The following is an 18,691-nucleotide window of genomic DNA, read 5'->3' on the forward strand; positions in this document are numbered from 1 at the left end:
GGCACGAAGCAGATTTATTCGAAAAAAATGTCGTGTATCTCCGAGTGTGAAGAGTTATCGGTAGTCTCGGGGCGGAACTTTCCCAAGCCTGCTGATATCTATTTTATATAACCTACAACAAATTTAACAAGCATATCAGTTGCTGTTTTATTTTCTTTACTGTCTTTTTCTTTAGTAGCCGTACTCATTTGACTCGCCATTATAACATACCCATTATCAGACCCATCAAACGTCAAAATAATCAACGGAGACCAATCCCTTTAAATGTATTGACGCAAGCAAATAGCTATAGCGGTAGCAACGGGAGGTATCAAACGGAGCCTGCCAGTCTCGCTGTTACGTAAAATGTGACCTTCTATTCGAAATAGAATTTCAATTAGAGCGGAAAAAGACTCAGACAGAATAAGCCATCAGTTCTTATCTAACCGTAACAGGCGTAATAATAAGTTGGCTCTTATATGTTTATTTGAATTAAAAAAGGAGAGCCGCGTCTAGATATAGAAGACGGAAATTCCAAATCAACTCGTATCTGGCCCTATTATGCAGTTTGAATTCTGCGCTCTGTGACCGTCGCCATTGAGAGAGGCCTCACTCAATTTCTGGTTCCAAGTATATTGCCAACTTTCGGGCGATTCTTTGTTATCGCCGTCTTAAAACAATGAAGGATAAAAAGTGGCAGCGTTCCAATAATTCCGTTTTCCATAGAAATGGTATAGTTATTCGTCTGCTGCGCAGCCTATAAAGGTATTATAGGCTATAAACAAGTGCTGTATACGATCCATATTCAGGTTATTTATGTGCGCCTCACTTCGATAAACAATTGATTGTAGCCTATAATCTCTGCCTCTTCCTACACAAACAATAACATGTCTGTCTCCCTGTCTCCCCGGCCTCGCTTGCCTATCGGTCTGACGTCAATGTATTCTTTACGCAAACGGATTGTATAGTACACAGTTGGTTTCTGGCGGTGTCAATCACTAGCAGGGATCATACGGCACACCAAAATCTAAAAGCTTTTAAACCCGATTCCGTCACTGAATCCCAATCAGCGACTCTGTTCCCTTATGGCATTTTTTTAGTTTCCATCAGAGTTGCGTCAAGGAATTTTCGACTTTATTCAAAATTCGAACTAATTCTTTTTCCTTACTGATGGTTCGCTAGATGGCAGCCAGGAGCATATTTCGTTTAGTTGGCGCGCGTATTTGAAAATGAAACGTCTAGATGGCATCGTATATGCCTATATGGTCACGTTAAAGAAAAATCACATCACCATGACACCATGATTGTTCTTTTCTTTTCCTTTTTTTTTTCTTTCTTCCTAAACTACTTCTGGACTTCGCAGGTGAAAGAATTCTAATCGAAGCTAGTTAGAAACCCATTGAAAATTCTCGGGAGGTAAAAAAAAAAGAACGTGCGTTGTCGCCACATCATCACGGCTCGTTGACGACCGAAGACGTTTGTCCTCCTCTTGGACTGTCAACCCTTTTCTCCGCGGTTCTCAATCATCTTCTTCACCCTTCATTTATTTATTTTTATTTCTTTTATTTGTTTTTTGTTTACCGGTGACGTTCTCTCTTGGATGTATTCTCAGCTCACATTTCGTGACGTCTAAACGAAGACGCCAAAAACAAAAAAAATCAAATAGTCCGCGCGCGCATTTTAAATTTATTTGCTTATTACACGATGGGTTGAGGGGGGTGGATGGATGGGAGAGAGGGATGACACGGGATGCCGTTACATCTGTCACCTTGTTAAACATCATGATGTCATCGATGACAACAACCATATAACAGGACAGAAAGACGATGACCAAAATTAAGAAACAGATGCACAAATGAAATTGACACAAAACAATAAGGACTGACGAAAAAAAATAATCCACCGAGCCGCGTCGTCATTGAATTGAGCTATAGCACATGAATATTGAATCATCTTCTTTCTTCGTTATTTCTTCTTATTTATTTATTTCTAATGAATAGATTATTCCTGTTGCATACTGAAAATTACTTGATGTGGCCAGAAAGAATATTGAAAACAAAAATCTGAATAATTTCAAAATGAAAATCTTCGAATAGTTCAATCATCAAATCAATTCAAATCATATAGAAACTGGAAGGGGAAGGGGTTCACAAAAGCTTGTGCATCAGCGAAATATCGAAGCGATTCTCGTCGACAGGATTCTTATTTCCAGTGTGAAAAAAAAATAACGGATAGATTTGTTAGAGGTTTGAAAACAAAAGAAACAGATGCCAAGAAAAGAACGAAAGAAAGAAAGAAAGAAAAGAATTGAATAACCGAGACTAGATTTCAATCATCGGGAGAGACGAAGGAATAAACTAGAGAGAGTCGAATTTGAGGCGCGAGGTACGGTCGAGAGTCGTCGCGTGCGGATTCAATTTTTCTACTTTTTTTTCGTCACGAAACCGCAGACACATTTATTTTTGTTTTCGTTTTTCACGAGAGAATAAAACTATCGTCTCAACTTGTTTCTTTCACCCTGTGCTCTATACATTCGATCCACATCGGAGCTGGCCACACCAGCAACCGGGTGTCGTATATTCCGGTATATTCAATTTCTTTTGGGCTTTTCATTACGTAATGGTTTTAATTGTCCTTCCGTGTATACTGTATAGCTCCCAACTAACAAGAAATCCTGCTGCAAACTCTTTTTCACTCTCCAAGTTCTTAGAACTTGCGCTGTGTGTTTCACCCGATTCTGGCGTGTGTGTTGTCAACTTCAATTGGCAGCAGCTAGAAAAATCAAATAAAAATTTCAACAAAAAAAATAAAAGGATGTTTTAGTAGCCTATATAGTATACACATGAAAGTTTCTCGGCTCCACCCGGGGGACGCCCTGACAAGGGATCGAATCGATATTCAGTTATACACGCCAACATGCGATATAAATACACAACAGCATGTATAGTTCAGCAGGGCTGCTCTGTGTGTGTGTGTACAGCAGTAGTCTTCCTAGCATGAAGATCGTCTAACAAAAGGAAATGATTGCGACGTCACATACTGAATGAAAAGAAGAAGAAGAAAAAAAGGGAGGGGGTCACGATCGAATATATCAAATGGAGAGCGAAGTGTGACGTCTATGGCGCGCGTGCTGCATGCTCTCTTCCCCCCTCCCCCTTTTATATCTGAAACTCATCACTCTATACAAGTCCAAAGATAGTGGACTGTGTACAGCTCGATCTTTCTTCTTCTTTTTCTTTTCTTTTCTTTTTTTTCAACCCTCCCAGAAACTTTGATTTAATAACGTCGGGATTTTCGGTGTAGAACTTTCAAAACTAGTATATAATATGCAGTCGCATTAGAAAAGTTGTCCTTGTCCTGTTCTGTGTTGGTATAACATCAGCATTTTTTTTTTCTTTGAGAGAAAGGTATGCGAGACTTTCTTGGCGGCTCTTCACCTGCTCCACCTCCCACTGTCCCCTTGAAAATAAAATCTAAAAAAACAACACAGATATCCTGTATCTATTTGTGTGGCATAACCCAAATGACATAGATCGATATGACGTCAGGAACGTTGATTCGGCGGATTCTTTTTCTTTCTTTCTTTTTTTCTTGGCGTTTTTTGTTTCTTTGTCGTTTTTTTATGGCTTGCTTTTGACTCTTCTTCTCCATACCAGCGAGCCACGGCGATAACGATAGGGGGGCAAGAAAAGCGTCAATGACATAAAAGTCAAAAAAGGAAGAAGAAGGAAAAGAAATGGATGGAGAAAAAACCTAAGCGAACGCAAAGCAGGAAGTAGAGATAGAGAGAGAAGGAAAAATATTAATAATAATGATAACCGATTGAAAAAATTTGATAATAAAATGACAAATAAAAAAAGGAAATTTTCACTGACAAAAAAAAAGGCACTGGATGATACATAACATGTAGTATTTAGTGTATAGCTTAATCCCGATAGAATTTTTTTTTTCATCATCGACAACAAATTCAGACATTGAAAATTCTTGTCCCTCTCTCTCTCATTCGACTAGTACAACAAGAAAAAGAAACAGCGATTCTTATTCAATTCATTATATAAGGTATACTCTTATATCCGCCAGTTGATACTTTTTCACGACTAGCGTGTCTCTGGCTCTATTATATCTTATGCAATTACTTTTGAATTTAAAAAAATGACACGTACCAGACAATCGAATACATATAAAATTGCGATACAAATCAAAATGAATCAACTAAATAAAAAGATACGTTTAAAAATTTGTTTTGGTAAGAAATTTTTTTTTTTGTAATTTTGGTTTCGTTTGAAGTTCTCTTGCGCGCGTGTACAGGAACCTTCGAACGAATTTATTTGTTTTGTTTTTGTTGTTTTTTTAGAATTTGTTTCGTTATGATTTTTATATTCTCTATCGGAGGTTGTTTTATTTTTGTCAAGGGCTCAGTTTGGGTAGTATTTTAATGGTATTTGACTATTTGATGAAGTGAAGATGTTATTTTGCATCGAACCAGCCGCGTACTGTGTGTCATCTTCACATTTCCCATTAGCGCTAAATCAAAGCGGATGGAAGAGATGAAGGGAATTGGTTTGTTTTGGGTTTGTTTTGTCGGGAGAGAAAAAAGAGAGAGGGGGGTTTGACTGTGTGACATAGCGCAATTGATAGTAATTATTGTAAAAAAAAGATCTAACTTAATAACGGCCACTTTCATCGTTCAGCAGTAATATAAGAGATAGACAAAAGAGAGAGAGAGAGCATCGTTCACAAAGAATCACTTGATTCGACTCCAGCGATCAAAGTGGTTGTTGGTCGCCATCAACTGGTAACTTAAAACATCAAAAAAGAGAGACGCGAAAAAATCTAATTTGATAATTTAAAAAATGGTGTAACATGGGTTGTCAAATTAATTTTCTTTGCATCGACATATTTTCCATTCTTCCCCAAAAAAAAAAACACTTTTGTATGTAGAAAACTTTTTTTTTTACCACTGATCCGCTCAGCATTTGTTTTTTTGTTAATTCATCGGGTTGGGGGGGATTCAAATATCAGAAAGGGCCGATAAATTTTCATCTGGCAAAGATTTAAAAGCCCATCGAAAAAATATAAAATATCCCCTAAAAAAAGAAAATTGGATTTCTCTATGGGGTGTCGTATGAACTATAGGAGGCCTATAATTAATTATAATTAGGTATATTCCGTGTTGATATTTGTTGTTTCTTCTCAGGGAAGGGGAGGGGGGTATATCAGTTAACATTGACGTGTGTGCAGACTCGCAAAACTCATATCAGATTTGTTTTTCAAAATTGACATCTTTATTGCATCCGAGCTTCTTGGAGCTGGCTCTGAGCGGTGGCGTAGTGCGATAGAGGCAGGCCGGTGGAGGCTGCGGCGGCGGCCGCCGCGTTCTGCAGCGCCGGCGGCAGCGAGGCGTACGTGAAAGCCGGTCCCAGTCCGTAATTGGCCGCTCCTATATGTTGTATACAACACAGTATTGGGTAATAAGCTACACACAGTATACATAAATATAAATACGAGAACCGTCCTTCGCGTTTCATCACAATCCCGGCGACATTATTATAAAGATCTAATAAGGAAATTTAGTTTGTCATATCCTATGCGGGGGATCTTCTTTAATTATAACGAACGAAATTATAATTATATATTTTTTCTTTTTGGTTTCTGACGTCATTGTCATTCTCTTTCTTAAATGGAGCCATTCCACTTAATTGGAGTAATGCGATTAGGCCTAGTTCCAACATTCCTGCAGCTCTAAATTATAATCGGAACAATTCTTTTTTGTTTTTTGTTTTTTTTTTGGGTGGTGGTGGTTGGACGGCCGAAAATGCACGTTCATTTATTACAGAGGAAAAACTAAGTTATAGGGCGACTCGGCGCGGTATATAACACCCAGGGCGATATTATAAATCACTTTTGGGAGGGGGGGGTCCGGCATCAGTGTGCTGTGTTGCCCAGCAGCTCCTACTATCTGGCCGCCCTATAGATCTATATATAAACAGTCAAAACGGCGAGAGTCCTCTATAGATATAGCCCTTTTGATGATTTATTTGACAGAGATGTTCATTTTTCCTATTCATCAGAAATATCTCACACCAAATAAGTTCCAGCCTAGCCGTGTCTGCTGAGTTATGCGCTTTGCACTTCACTTCCTAGTTAGTCGAAACTCGAAACCCCATCCACAACGTAAATGTACGTACGTACGTGTGTGTGTGTGTCTATCCATCTAACGGAGCGCGTCTTATTATATAACGCGCCATCGTACAGCAGTCGTCTTTCTAGTTAGCATATCTCTATTTATAACGACGCAGAGCGCGTCCTCCTCCTCCTCGGCTATGTGCCCGTGGAACTTTGATAAGGAAGAGACGACCGTCGCCGAGTTTTCAACCGAATCGATATCAATCTTCCCATCTCTCTCGTCCGCCTGCCTTTCTCTCACGAAATGTTTTTGTTCACCAGCTCGTCGAGAGTATTATAACTGGTGTAACGTCTCTCCCCCATTAAGAAAGACTGATGCTATCCAAACTGGCCAGAAATAGACCCCCGAGGGGGGGGGGGGAGGGTCCTATCGCCCGCCCAGCACCATTGGCGAAAAATAATACATTTGCGCAAAACTGACAACTGAGACAAAAAGTCTAAAAGAAAAGTGAAAAAGTGAAAAAAACTTACCGGCGGCTGCGGCGGCGGCTGCAGCGCCACCGAAGGGGAACGAAGTGTCGAATCCTCCGTTAGCGGCGAATTGGCTGGCGGCGTAGGCGGCCGTCGGGTAGTCGTAGAACCCGGAAGCGACGGCGGCGGCGACGGCGGCCGAGGCGGCCGCCGAATTCAGACCGCCACCACCGGCCTGTTGGTGGTGCGACTGCGGGTGCAGTTGCATCAAGCCGGGCGGCGTCACCGCGTACGGCGACGGGTACAGCAGCTGCGGGCCGACACTGTCGAGACAGAGGGAGAATGAAATAAATGATGAAATTAATAAATGAATATAATTACGGTCCCATATCATACATGACGACGCAATAGATCCATTCCATTTTTAATGAAAAAACCCAAAATGGCGACGTCACAATTCTAATTGAAAAAGAAAGAGGCCAACGGCCTGTATGGCGATGACAAGTTGAGGCCCGTGACATTAAGCTTCGCAACGAAAAGACCCGTCGTTAAGCTTGTCGCTCTCGGACACACACACACACACACACTGGCACTATATTAGTGCAGCCCTCCTCGATCCCCTATACAGTTATGATCATTATTATTTGTCGTTACTCCCGTTGGTCCCTCGACTCTGACAGAGAAGAGCAAAAAACCCCAGCCAAAATGGAGGGGTCGTACGGTCCAGATTGCCTTTAAGCTGGACAGTCACACACAAAAGAAATCTATAGGCGTCCAAAAATAAAAGCGAGAAAGAGAAAGGCAAAAAACGGATCTATGGCGCCGGAAATCTCATTTTCCCCCGCAAAAATCAAAAAAAGAAAACAAAAAGAAGGATCTTATTTTTTGATGGAAAATGAGGAGACACAAGGCAAACAAACAGACAAGGAACAGACGTCAGACCAGTAGTAGAGTAGAACAGTAGCCTGACTGGGGCCTATTAAGACGTCACCCCATCCCACACGCAAAAATCTAAACGTTTCAAAAAGAAAAAAAAACAAAACAAAAAAGTCAGTCCGAGTGTCATTTTTGGCTTCGATCCTGTACGCAGTCCCGTCCGTCACGCTGATTATTCCGATTCTCCTCCGCGAAAAAAAAAAATTAATTCACTGCGATCGGAGAGATGATTTGGCTGTAATACAGCGATCAACTCCAATTAAAATCTCCCTGAAACCTCTTGCATCATTCAGGAGAGGGGAGGAATGATAAGGAGCTGGCAGCCAAATAAGCAGCTCGGCTCCTCCATGCTGGGAAGGAAGGATCGAGAGCTTTATATATAAAAGGGCGGCGACTTTTCAGCTCGTGAAAGTCATTGAAAGTCTAAACAAACGAAGCGGACCCTCTCCTCTCTGCTGCTGCTGCTTCTGCTGCTGCTGTTCTCTCAGTCATCAGACAACGAGCTTTGACACGCTTGTCACTCCAGCTGTTGGTCCATTCAACACACACAAATCCAGCCAAGGAGGGAGCAGTCTGGTACAAAAAGACGCGGGGCCGGACGGATATGTCGAAAACGGTTCCGGCTGAATGACGCGGAAATCCCATCCGGCCAAAGTTTCTTATAATACTTCCAGAAAAAAAAAACCTCTCGTCCAAATCAATTTGCCTATCGAGGACAAGAGAGCCGAAGACGATTGGAACAACAACAACAACAACGACAGCGCGGTCTGAATGTTATACCACGACAGCTGGAACCGCCGGCCTCTCTCTCGTCTATAAGGCTATATACCGCCGGGGGGGATATTACAGCATAGCATATAGAGAGAGACACCCGCTTTTATCTTCTATTTTTCTTCTTGTCTTATTTTTCTCTAGTTGTCTCTTCTTTGTCTTTTTTTTTCGTCTTTTCACGTTTCTATTTATAACTGAACTCGCCTCGACTCTCCTAGCTCTCTCTTAACACAAGACACACACAACACACAAAAGACGGTGCCGTTCTGTGCCGTTCCGTTGTCAAGTCTCTCAGCGGTCGAAACTTTTCTTCGATTTTGTTTTTGAATTCTTTTCTTTTTGACTGTCGTTGAGATTTTAGTTGTACTGTATACGTGCATATTTATAACGAAGCCCCTCCCAACAAACTATAAGAGTAGTATATATATGTCGAAAGATATCGATTCAGCTTGTCACTATCCGCGTTCCCATACAGTAGTTTCTCTGTCACAATTAGCCTATGGGTTGGGGGGCGAACGGAGAGTTGATATGCACCAGTGGAGTTCACATTTCTTTTCTTTTCTCTTTTTACACTCTATAACTTTTTCCCACTCGCCCTTTCTTCTCTTTTTTATGATTGTCCTGATTTGATTATTAGCAACAGCAGACTGGAACACGCTCTCGCGGCCACCCAAGTCGAGAAAGAGAAGGTCAAGCGAAAGGCAAAGCCTCTAAAATAGAAATAGAGGAGGATGAAATTTATTTCTCCTTTCCCGTTTGTTACGACTAATCGTTAACGATAATAGTCAGGAGGGTCTCTAACTATGCTCCGCAGCATAATAAGCGCTATAGCTCCTTTGGCGACGGCAGTCTTTGGCCGACTGTTCCAATTGGTTCAATTTGAATCTAGGAGACACACACAAGAGCAGGGGAGGCTAGCTGGGGTGGGGTGCATAGGGTCCTTTCCAATACATCTTCATAAAGTTGCGTGGAAATAGTTGTAAGAGTAGTAGTATATATATACTAGGTAGCAGCCGAAAAACCCCAAATGGATGGCTTTAAGAGTGTCTTGTGTGTGTGTGTGTGTGAAAGTTGTTTTCCGACTTCCAAGAAAGAAATAAAAGAGGCGGGCGGACTATTCTAGCCGGGCGAGAAGGGAAAACTCCGAGTGGATATTATATGTGTACAAGACTCTTATTCTTCTCACAACATACGTATATATCTACTAGCTGTTGCGAATATATCTAATGCCTAATCCTTTTTTTCTCTGAGGGGTGACACATTGCGCGTCTCTCCTCCCCATCTCAAAAAAGAAAAGAAAATGAAAAAGACAAGAGAAGAAAATTGCCGGAAAGGTCAACGAATCTGCCACGGCCAGCAAAGGATTTGGAAGGGGCCAAACAATTGCCGGAGCTCGATCCCGCCCGCGCCCTTGGCTTCATTCCGGCTAGTAACTAGTACGACGATATTACGTGTACGGTTTGCTACTGCTCCCTCTGACTCTCTATAAGCTCTTTCTATGTAACGTCGTCGATCAGACATACGCATCTGATTAGTTGCTCCATGATCCAATTCCCCTTTTCTTTTTTTTCTTTTCTGTGATCCTCTGGTCCTGACAACAACTCCTCCGGAATAAAAAGAAAATCAGATGGAAATGAAAAAGAAGAAGCTGCTGGCCGAGCCGTTCCATCATGGGGCAAGGAAGGGCGGCCAACAACAGAAGGAAGAAGAAGAACTCCATATGTGTGATAGAGAATGAGAGAAACAAAAGCCTGTCTACATATAAGAGCGCTGACGATGTCAGTTCCAGCTCGCGAGAATTCATCATTCCCCTCCTTCTTCTTCTTTTGCTCTCGCCCGTTCCTCGCATTTGTTTTTTTTTCTCTCCTCTTTACGACAGTCGAGATAGACACACACATTGTGTGTGTGAGATGCTTCTGCTGCTATAAAGTGTTAAAGAATTATGTAAAGGCGCGAGAGAGAGAGAGCTAGACTCGATTCCGAGAAAGACCGAATCGCCAAGTTCCAGGACGGAGATACACACGGAAGAATCTAGGACACACACACACACACAGAGAGGGAAGAGAGCGGAGGAGTTGATCCAGGCGAGAGAGACGAATAAGGTCGCGGCGCGGGCGTCGAAGGGGAAATAAAAATTTCGGAGAGACGAAAGAAAATTGTCTCTCGTATTTCCTGTCATAGTCGACGGTCGGCGCGGATTTTCCGTTCCCCTCTCCACCCCTCCCAAACCCTCCAGTGTATAGACACACTCGAATCGATCAGTCCTCTCGCGACAGCATCTGTTCCAGTGCGTCTCTTCCAGCCGGAGAGAGATAGAAGAAGCTCGTCGTATATCCAGGGCCGAGGAAATGAACAAAAAAGGGGACGACCAAATGATATGGGGGGGGGGGGGATACACACAACGCAACCACAACAACAACAGCAGCAATACCTCGGATGCATCAGCTATCTAGGAGCCGAGTCGGTTGCATTGCAATCGTGACATTCATAGTTGAATGGCGGCCAAAACGAGAGATGAGAGAGAGAGAGATGAGGGGGAGAAAAAAAAATCAACTTTTGGTCGTTTTTCTATTGGGTCCGTTCTGTTCATCACGCGAAGACTCCGGGAGTCACTTCAAAAAGAGACACAGGAAGGAGGAGGAGGGAAGAGGAAGGGAGGATGGCGAACGGGTATAGGTCGTGGTGGGAAGAAGGATCGCTTCGGGGAAGAAAAGACAACAACAACCAAAAAATGGTGCAGGACACCAACTCGCAATTGAGAGAAGAAGCGCCTATTCTGGTTGGCTAGGGAATGAGGCCAAGAAAAAATGTAAGAAAAATCTGGTCCGTCCCTCTCAATCTAGTCGATCTTGGGGGAGGGGAAGACAACAACAACAACAACCTAAGACAACAACGGAGCGGGGGAAAGAAAATCTGGACAGGTTTCAGGAATCGGAAGAATGAAAAATCGAGGAAATTTCGTGGAATCGCCCAGCGCAGTTGAACAAGCTAAAGGAGGAAATGAATTCTGAATTGTTCTTAATCGCATAACATTTAAAAACACCTAAGGCCAAAAAAAGGAAAAAATTCTTCCAAACTATTCCGCGAGTGCACCGAGTCCCTTCCGTCTGCCATCCGCTGGAGTCGGATGTATTTTTTCAGCGAGGAATTGGTAAATCCAGCGGATCGAAGATTTGGTTTCAACATTTTACGTTTGATACCACACGACATTACGGCCAAAAATAAGAAGGTGTGAAAGATGTGGCGATCCGGATTTTGATTCATAGCGCCAAGATTTTTAAAAAAATACGCGGGAAAGAAAAACAAAAGAATAAATAGTGATGCGTCATCTATTTGAACCCGTCTGGATATATTATATCTGGCCCGGCATTCGCCAAAAGTTTAAAAAAACCATAGAAGAAGTTCTTCTTTTTTTTTCTAAATGTAGTATAGTAATTCGCCCTTTTTTTATTTTGTTATGCTTCTTCTTCTTCTTCTCCGTTCACATTCTTTCGGGCCGGTTCCGCCTTCCGACTTTGAGAAAACAGAGCAAAAAAGAAAAGGAACGAACAAGAAGAAGAAGAAGAAGAAGAGGAAATGACAAAAGCTAAGTCGGGCTTAACATCCATCTAAAGATAGATGGGCAGGCCAGGCATACACACACACACACAGACACAGAGCACAAGGAGGAGGAGGAGGAGCGAAAAAAAGAAAGAAAAAAGAAGAAGAAGAAAAAAAGACTCACTGGCGTTACTCGTCGCTCCCTTAAGTCAAATCAAGTCAAGTGAAACGAAAACGCGCGGCAGCAGCAACGGCATGGCTATCACTACTCATCTCGGATTGCTCAAGGCAAACCGCGCCGCCCCCCTTTTTCATAATACCTCCCACCCCTCCCTCTGTGATACTCTCCCTTCCCCCCATCTATCTCTATCAAATAATACTCATGGATATAGACTGTAATAGAAGTTATAGACAATTTCTCGTTTTTGGGTCGGATTTTTCAACGCAACAACAGCGCCAACAACAATAACAACTCCCCACCGAGTCTGTGACATATATCTATAAAAATGACAGGTGTTTATATAGTACTTAAAAAATAAAACGGAACCGTCGGTCTGGAAATAATAAAAAAACCATTTGTCCGGCCGACCATTTTCGATCGTCGACTTGTCTGCGTGCAAAACTCGTAGGGTCGAAACGGATGCGGCCCTTCGACCTCTTTTTTTTCCTACTTTCCCGTGCGCGTGTGTATGTGTGGGAGGGGAGAGACTAGAGAGAACAAGTGTGAACACATATGGTCGAGTCTGTGCTATATGTACACACACACACATCTAAGCACAGGGAGAAAAAAAAAGCGCTGGCACAAATCTATGTAAAACGCCAAGTCGATTCTGTTCGGCTGTTGTATCATTTCGGTTTTTCTATATTTATATATAAGACGTATGTATAATCTCTTTCAGGAGAAGTCTATTCTGATGATTATGATCGCCATCAACTTGTCAACGCCTCGATAAACTATGACGTGTGTAGAGGCTAGCTATTACAGACCGGAGAAGAACCCAAATCATAATTGTATAGAGCCAATCATATAACTCTTTCTCTCTCTGGTTTGGTAACGTACGTCGTTTCTGGCTGTCTGGCGTCGTTTCTTATTTTTTGGTTGGGGTTTCTTTGATTAATTCAGACTCGGTGACACCAATTAGGTAATAACGGACGAGCGTCTATGACGTCATTGACCGACTCACTCCGTCTGACAGCTCGGCCATAACGAAGTTGCGCTAGTTTCTATATCCTTCTTCTTTTATTGACGTAAGCAAGTTTTTGTTTTTGATCCACCGCACGGGGAACTTAACGCCAACCCTTCACCCCTTCTTTTTCCCCCGGTATACGTATGCACACGTATAGTATGACGTCATTCCATATAGTATTAGTATATACACGGGGAGAATATAGAACCTAGCGGGCAACCTGCCAACAAGAATCTATACAATCTACTGGCGTGCAGAAAACGTATGCTTCGGCTAAAAAAGAAAAAGAAAAAAATGGTGGCGCACACACACGACAGCTATAGGAGGGACGACGACTTTTCGAGAGGTATGTACACTATATATATGCTATCTAACCTCGCATCGTCGAGCTAAGTAGATTTCCCTATTGGCCTCGCCCTGCTTATTTCTCTCTCTCGCGCCCCCTTTCGGCGTTGGGCTTCTCGTAAGACCCAAAAAAGATAAAAGCGGAAGAAAATGTAACCCCCCTTTATTCTTCCCGGAAGAGGAAAAATAAAGAAGCTGCTGCTGCTGGAGACTCACTGTTCCGTGCATACGGCATTATCATATTGATTTATAAGTCGCACGCGCCTATATAGCTATACATAACGAACACGGCGACACACACACAACAAAAAATCGAGGCGCAGCACATGAAATTGAAAAAAGCAAAATGGCGAGAGAAAAGAACGAGAGAGAAAGAATAAAAAGCTTAAAAAAAGGAGGAAAAAAAGAAACAACACAGCTGGCAAAGAAAAAGAGAGTGTGAATCTGAGTGTGTGTGTGTGTGTGTTTGGACGGGGCCGGGGCTTGTGGCGGGCAACTGTGAAGAGACAAACCCACCCCGGAAAATAAAAAGAAAATAAAATTTCCAACCCCGGCCCTAAGCGTCAACAGATTCCGCTCTGCACGGCTCTGCTCACGAAAAGTCCTCATCTATAAACCTCCTCGTTTTCTTCCCGCGCGTTTTAGCGATCCCGACCGAGAAAGAAGAAGAAGAAAGACATGTGTGTGCGCTATATAATCCCGTGCTGCCTAGCTGCTGCCTGAAACTGTTATTTAGAGTGATATAGGCCCGTCCTTGGTCTTCTTCTTCTTCTTCTTTATCCCCAATGCCTAGCTCATGGTGTATAAAAGACCAAAGCGTCGAGATGCCAAAACAGCTGATAAACACAGCCATTCCCGCACTAGAGCGCCAAAAAAGATGGCTTTTGTATAGCCCATCCGAGTTTATAGAGATTCTTTCACTGGGCGATCAAACCGTTGGACCGTTTCCGTTTGATACACACACACACACACACACACATTGGGCGCTGGAAAACAACTGGAATCTAGGCCATTGTTTTTTGATTCGTAGAAAAGAGTATAGAGAAATCGAAATTGATCAAACTCACCCGTATTGGCCTTGTCCGAAAAGTGCAGCTGGAAATCCGGCTCTTAGGGCGGCCGCCAATGGGAATCCTGGAAAAATTTTTTTTGTTTCAAAATATAAAAATTTGAATTATTGGCAATTGTGTATGACGTCATTTAATAAGAAATACATTTCCTTTCCCCCCCCCCCTTATTTGACTTTTACGTCTACCATACGGTTTACGCCTAACATGAAAAGAGCCTATACACTACGGTACTAACTTATATGGCGGAAGCACAACAGGCCCTTGCCGGTTATGATAATAATGAGGGTGTTTGTATAGATACCGGAATCCATCCAGCCGAGGGGAGGAGGACGGGTGCCAACACGTAACACAAACGGCCGTAAAAACACAGACGGAGCAGCAGCAGCAGCAGCAGCAGCAGCAGCAGCAGTACCGCTGGGCCGTGGAACATTTGGAATTTTTTCTTCTAGCTCTTACATGACTAAACAACCAGCATTGTGAACGTCGTCGTTTACGTAACGGATATCTCTCCCTTTTCTCTATATCCCCAAAAAGGGAGGACAGAAAGAAGAGGAAGGGAAAATAAAAGGGGCCGGGGGGAATGGAGCTGCTGGTGGTGGTGGTGGTGGTGGTGCATGGCGTGTCCGATCTATTTGTACATGGTCGTATAAATAACCGGATAAACAGTCAAGCAGAAGTATATAAGAGAAAAAAGGGCGTCACCAAATGATTTCTTTCAGTGTTGTTCCATCAACTCGCAACTCAAAATTTAAAAAAAAAGTTTGAAAAACAAAAAAAAGAAGAAAAAAACCCGAAAAAAAAATAAAAATCCAAACCCCGCAAATCAACACTAAAAACAAAAAAAAATCCAGAAAAAAGAAAATGTGGGAAAAAAAATAATACCTGATTGAAGGTTGCCTCTGGGTTTAGCGCCCAGGTAGGCCAGGTTGACATTGGCTTTGCGGCCGTCGATGATGGGGTTGGCGTCTTTGCAGGCTCGTTCGGCCGCCAGACGATCCGACATGGTCACCTATTTGTTGGATGAATAACAAGACACGAGACACAACGCAGAACACACCAATGAATCTCTTTTTTTCTTGTTGTTGTTGTGAAAGAAAAACACAAAACGGCACAGCACGAGAAAAACAACACACACGCCATAACACACAGAGAGAGAGAGAGAGAGAGAGATGAGATGCCAAAAAGGAACAACGAAAAGAATATATAATAATATATATAAAAGAAGAGAGAACATGCGCCCCGAAACAAAACCCAAAAAATCATTATCGTCGATATTTGAAACAAGTTTTGCTTGATCTTTTTTGTGTTTATTTTTTTCCCGGAAGAAAATAATAATAATAAAAAAAAAAAAATTCAAAAACAAGAGAGAGACAATAACGGACACGCCGTTTGGGGCGGTCACGAAAAAAAAAGGAGGGTTATTGATGGTTTCGAAAAGAAAAAGCTAAAAGCAAACTATATAACCCCCACGCTCGTTCTGCTGGACCCTGCGCTCGCATCTGTTATGTCGTCGTCACATTCACTTTTCTTTTTTGGCTTTGCGACTTTTTTTCCAGCTAAAATAAAAAAGCCCGTAGACAATTCCTGGAAGCCTTTTTGTCCCGGCGTAATATTCTCGTCCGCACACTTGAGCAAACACAGTACGGCGGCCAACAAGTGAACCAAAGAGAGATGAAACAAAGCAAAAATTACGTTTACCAAGCACGCCAAATATATAATCGGAATACAACCTATTACCTAGATTACATGGCTTTTATTTCTCAATTTCAAATTTCACGCGCTGTGTATAAGTGGGGAAATTTTCGATTGATGTGTATATACGGCTGCGGTCGGCACATTTTTACATATTTTCTTTCTATTTGTTATCGTAACAGAACAGACAGTCACGAAAGTAAAAAATAAAAAAAAGGACAGTGTGCATTGGTGTAACTGACGGTTGCGACCCCCTTTGCGCCATATGGACGCAGGAGGAGGAGGAGGGGGTACACACACAAAAGGCCCCAACTGACAGCCTGTCACAGGTGCACCCACCGCCGCCATTTCGTCAGCAGCAGCCCCAGTGTCTGAACCGGCCCAACCAGCACCGAGTGATGTCAAATGTTGTCGCTCATTTCCCTTTTTCGTTTTAAAAAATTCTCTGATGGGGGGCCCTTATTTATTTGAAATAGACGGGGGGATTTCGATCGGGACTTTTAAATCGGGATAATAAGAATCAGACTTACGAATCCGTATCCGCGTGATTTGCCCGTCTGGCGGTCGGTGATGACGACGGCCTCCTCGATTTCGCCGTAGACTTGAAAGTGTTCGCGCAGACTGGAGTCGGTCGTGTGGTAGGGCAGTCCGCCGACGAAGATCTTGGTGAAGGTCGTGTCTTTGATGGAGCCAGAGGCTGAGGATCCCGACGTCGACGATCCCGTCGAGCTACTACTCGATCCCGACGATCCCGTTCCGGCCATGGCGCCAACACCACCGACAGCAGCACTGATTAAACCGACGACCGAACTGCTGTTGCTGCCGCTACTGCTGCTCACGCTCCCGCTCCCGCACAGGCCGATGATCTCCAAGTCGCTGATGGAGTGCTGGTGCTGGTGCTGCTGTTGCTGTTGTTGTTGTTGGTTCAGGTGATGGTGAGACATCAACATTCTTTTTCGAAACGAAACACTTGATCAACTGATTTCTTCGGTTTGAATTTCTTCTCTCGATTGCGTCACACGAAATTGTTTTTGTTTTTTTCAAATCGATTCGCGGGTTTAAAACAAACTGAGGATTTGAATCGAGTTCTATCACAATTGAATGGTCGAATCCATGAACAAATTGGTTAAACGCGGATGGAATAGATTTTGAAAGTGTGAAATGTAAAAAAAGGAAAAACTTTATTTGTGTGTGTTTTTCCAATATCCGAAATGAAAATTGACGTAAGAATAAACAGAAATCGGTTGGCGGGGAGGGGATATGAACCAAAAAACCCAAAACAAACGAAAAAGATTGTTCGAGTCAACCGGAGCAACGAAAAAAAAACCGGCAGGGGGTTATATAGGAGGACGACGACGACACTTCTTTCCAATGCGGATGTCAGGGAAGTGGGGAACCGACTGAAAATATACTCTGATTACTTTCGTCGCCGGAGTGCCGGTCGGATCTGCCGCCTCTTTCACTGCGCTCGGCGCTCGACGCTCTCCTATTTCTTTCCCTCTTTTTCGGCGCTTATATTCCCACCCGCTTTCGCCCCACTTCCACCCACCACCCCGTGTGTACACTTTCTCTCTCATTCTCCGGGGCCTTCGTGTATACTACACCGCCGATACGCCGAGTCAAACGCAAATAAAAAAGGGCGAGACGACAGTGGCGCCGCTCGTGCGACACGCACATTTTGGCCCCCGCGATTCACTTTTGCGCTTCTTTCCTTCCTCCGCAGTAATAATAAGAGATGATGCAATCAACCAATCGACACCAATCTCGGCCCCCCGATTAACCGACTACTACACCGCCTAATCCATTTGTTAATCCCTGGCTCCCGATTTAAATGCAATCAAAAAAACCAAAACGCAAATAAACAGAAGTTTATAATCAAATCTCATTGCTAGTCGGAATTCAAATAGACTCGGAAACCCTACACTTGTCGCTATATATTATTATCGATTTTGAAAAGAATAAAAAAGCAGGGACTTGGTGGCGTATACATGTACATAAGGGGCTGTGCTGGCGTTGTCGACGGTGTCGAGTGTTGTTTGACGTGTCTTTAAACCCGCCATCCTTAACGAGCTGGTGGTCTAGTAGCTGATGCTCCTTTTTTTTCGGGTTCGGGGGCTTTGGTGCGGGGGTCCCATATTCCCAGTTCAATATTTGGCGAAAAATATGAAACTTTCGGTTTTATTTTAGAAAGAGCGAAATGAGAGTCACGTGCAGCTAGCGGGAGCACGAAATATGAGGTGTTCATATTTCTTCGAGTCTCTGGTTGTATAATTATGCGTGCTATATACTACTACTAGACTCGACCGTATAGATATCTTATCCATGGCAAGAAAAAGGAGAAATTAAAGCATGTAGCTGTATACAAGCGGACAGCAGCACGACACGATAGATAGTATGCATACAAGTCTAACTCTTTTAGACGTTGTGGCCCAGTAGCACCGCTCCCGCTGCTTCTTTCGCCCGATGCGTATATATACACAAAACATATCTGCCAGCCGCATAATTCCATCGGGAGTTGGATGACACACGACCTATAGCCGCGGGAACTCTCTCCCTCTCTCCAACGTGAAAGGT

The 18,691-nt window shown here is 43.0% G+C and overlaps 1 protein-coding gene across 1 annotated transcript; it reads right to left on the reverse strand.

The window, feature by feature from the left end:
- Positions 1 to 1,645: 1,645 nt before the first annotated feature.
- On the reverse strand, positions 1,646 to 17,608 carry LOC124312921 (RNA-binding protein 24-A-like). Its single transcript, XM_046777492.1, has 5 exons — positions 16,648 to 17,608; positions 15,308 to 15,434; positions 14,423 to 14,489; positions 6,637 to 6,899; positions 1,646 to 5,419 (listed from the first exon to the last, which is right to left on the reverse strand). The coding sequence occupies exons 1-5, from the start codon at positions 17,065 to 17,067 to the stop codon at positions 5,265 to 5,267; spliced, it is 1,032 nt and encodes a 343-aa protein (XP_046633448.1). The 5' UTR covers positions 17,068 to 17,608; the 3' UTR covers positions 1,646 to 5,264.
- Positions 17,609 to 18,691: the final 1,083 nt, after the last annotated feature.

This window comes from Daphnia pulicaria, chromosome 1, assembly GCF_021234035.1.
Source record: "Daphnia pulicaria isolate SC F1-1A chromosome 1, SC_F0-13Bv2, whole genome shotgun sequence".
Taxonomy (NCBI): domain Eukaryota; kingdom Metazoa; phylum Arthropoda; class Branchiopoda; order Diplostraca; family Daphniidae; genus Daphnia; species Daphnia pulicaria.

Bases quoted from the DNA above. Each gene is read 5' to 3' on its own strand.
- LOC124312921 (XM_046777492.1), bottom strand. From the start codon at position 17,067: ATGTTGATGTCTCACCATCACCTGAACCAACAACAACAACAGCAACAG. The intron at 15,435-16,647 runs GTAAGTCTGATT...TCCAACAAATAG, and splicing joins AATCACGCGGATACGGATTC to GTGACCATGTCGGATCGTCT. The intron at 6,900-14,422 runs GTGAGTTTGATC...CTGTCTCGACAG, and splicing joins TTCGGACAAGGCCAATACGG to TGTCGGCCCGCAGCTGCTGT.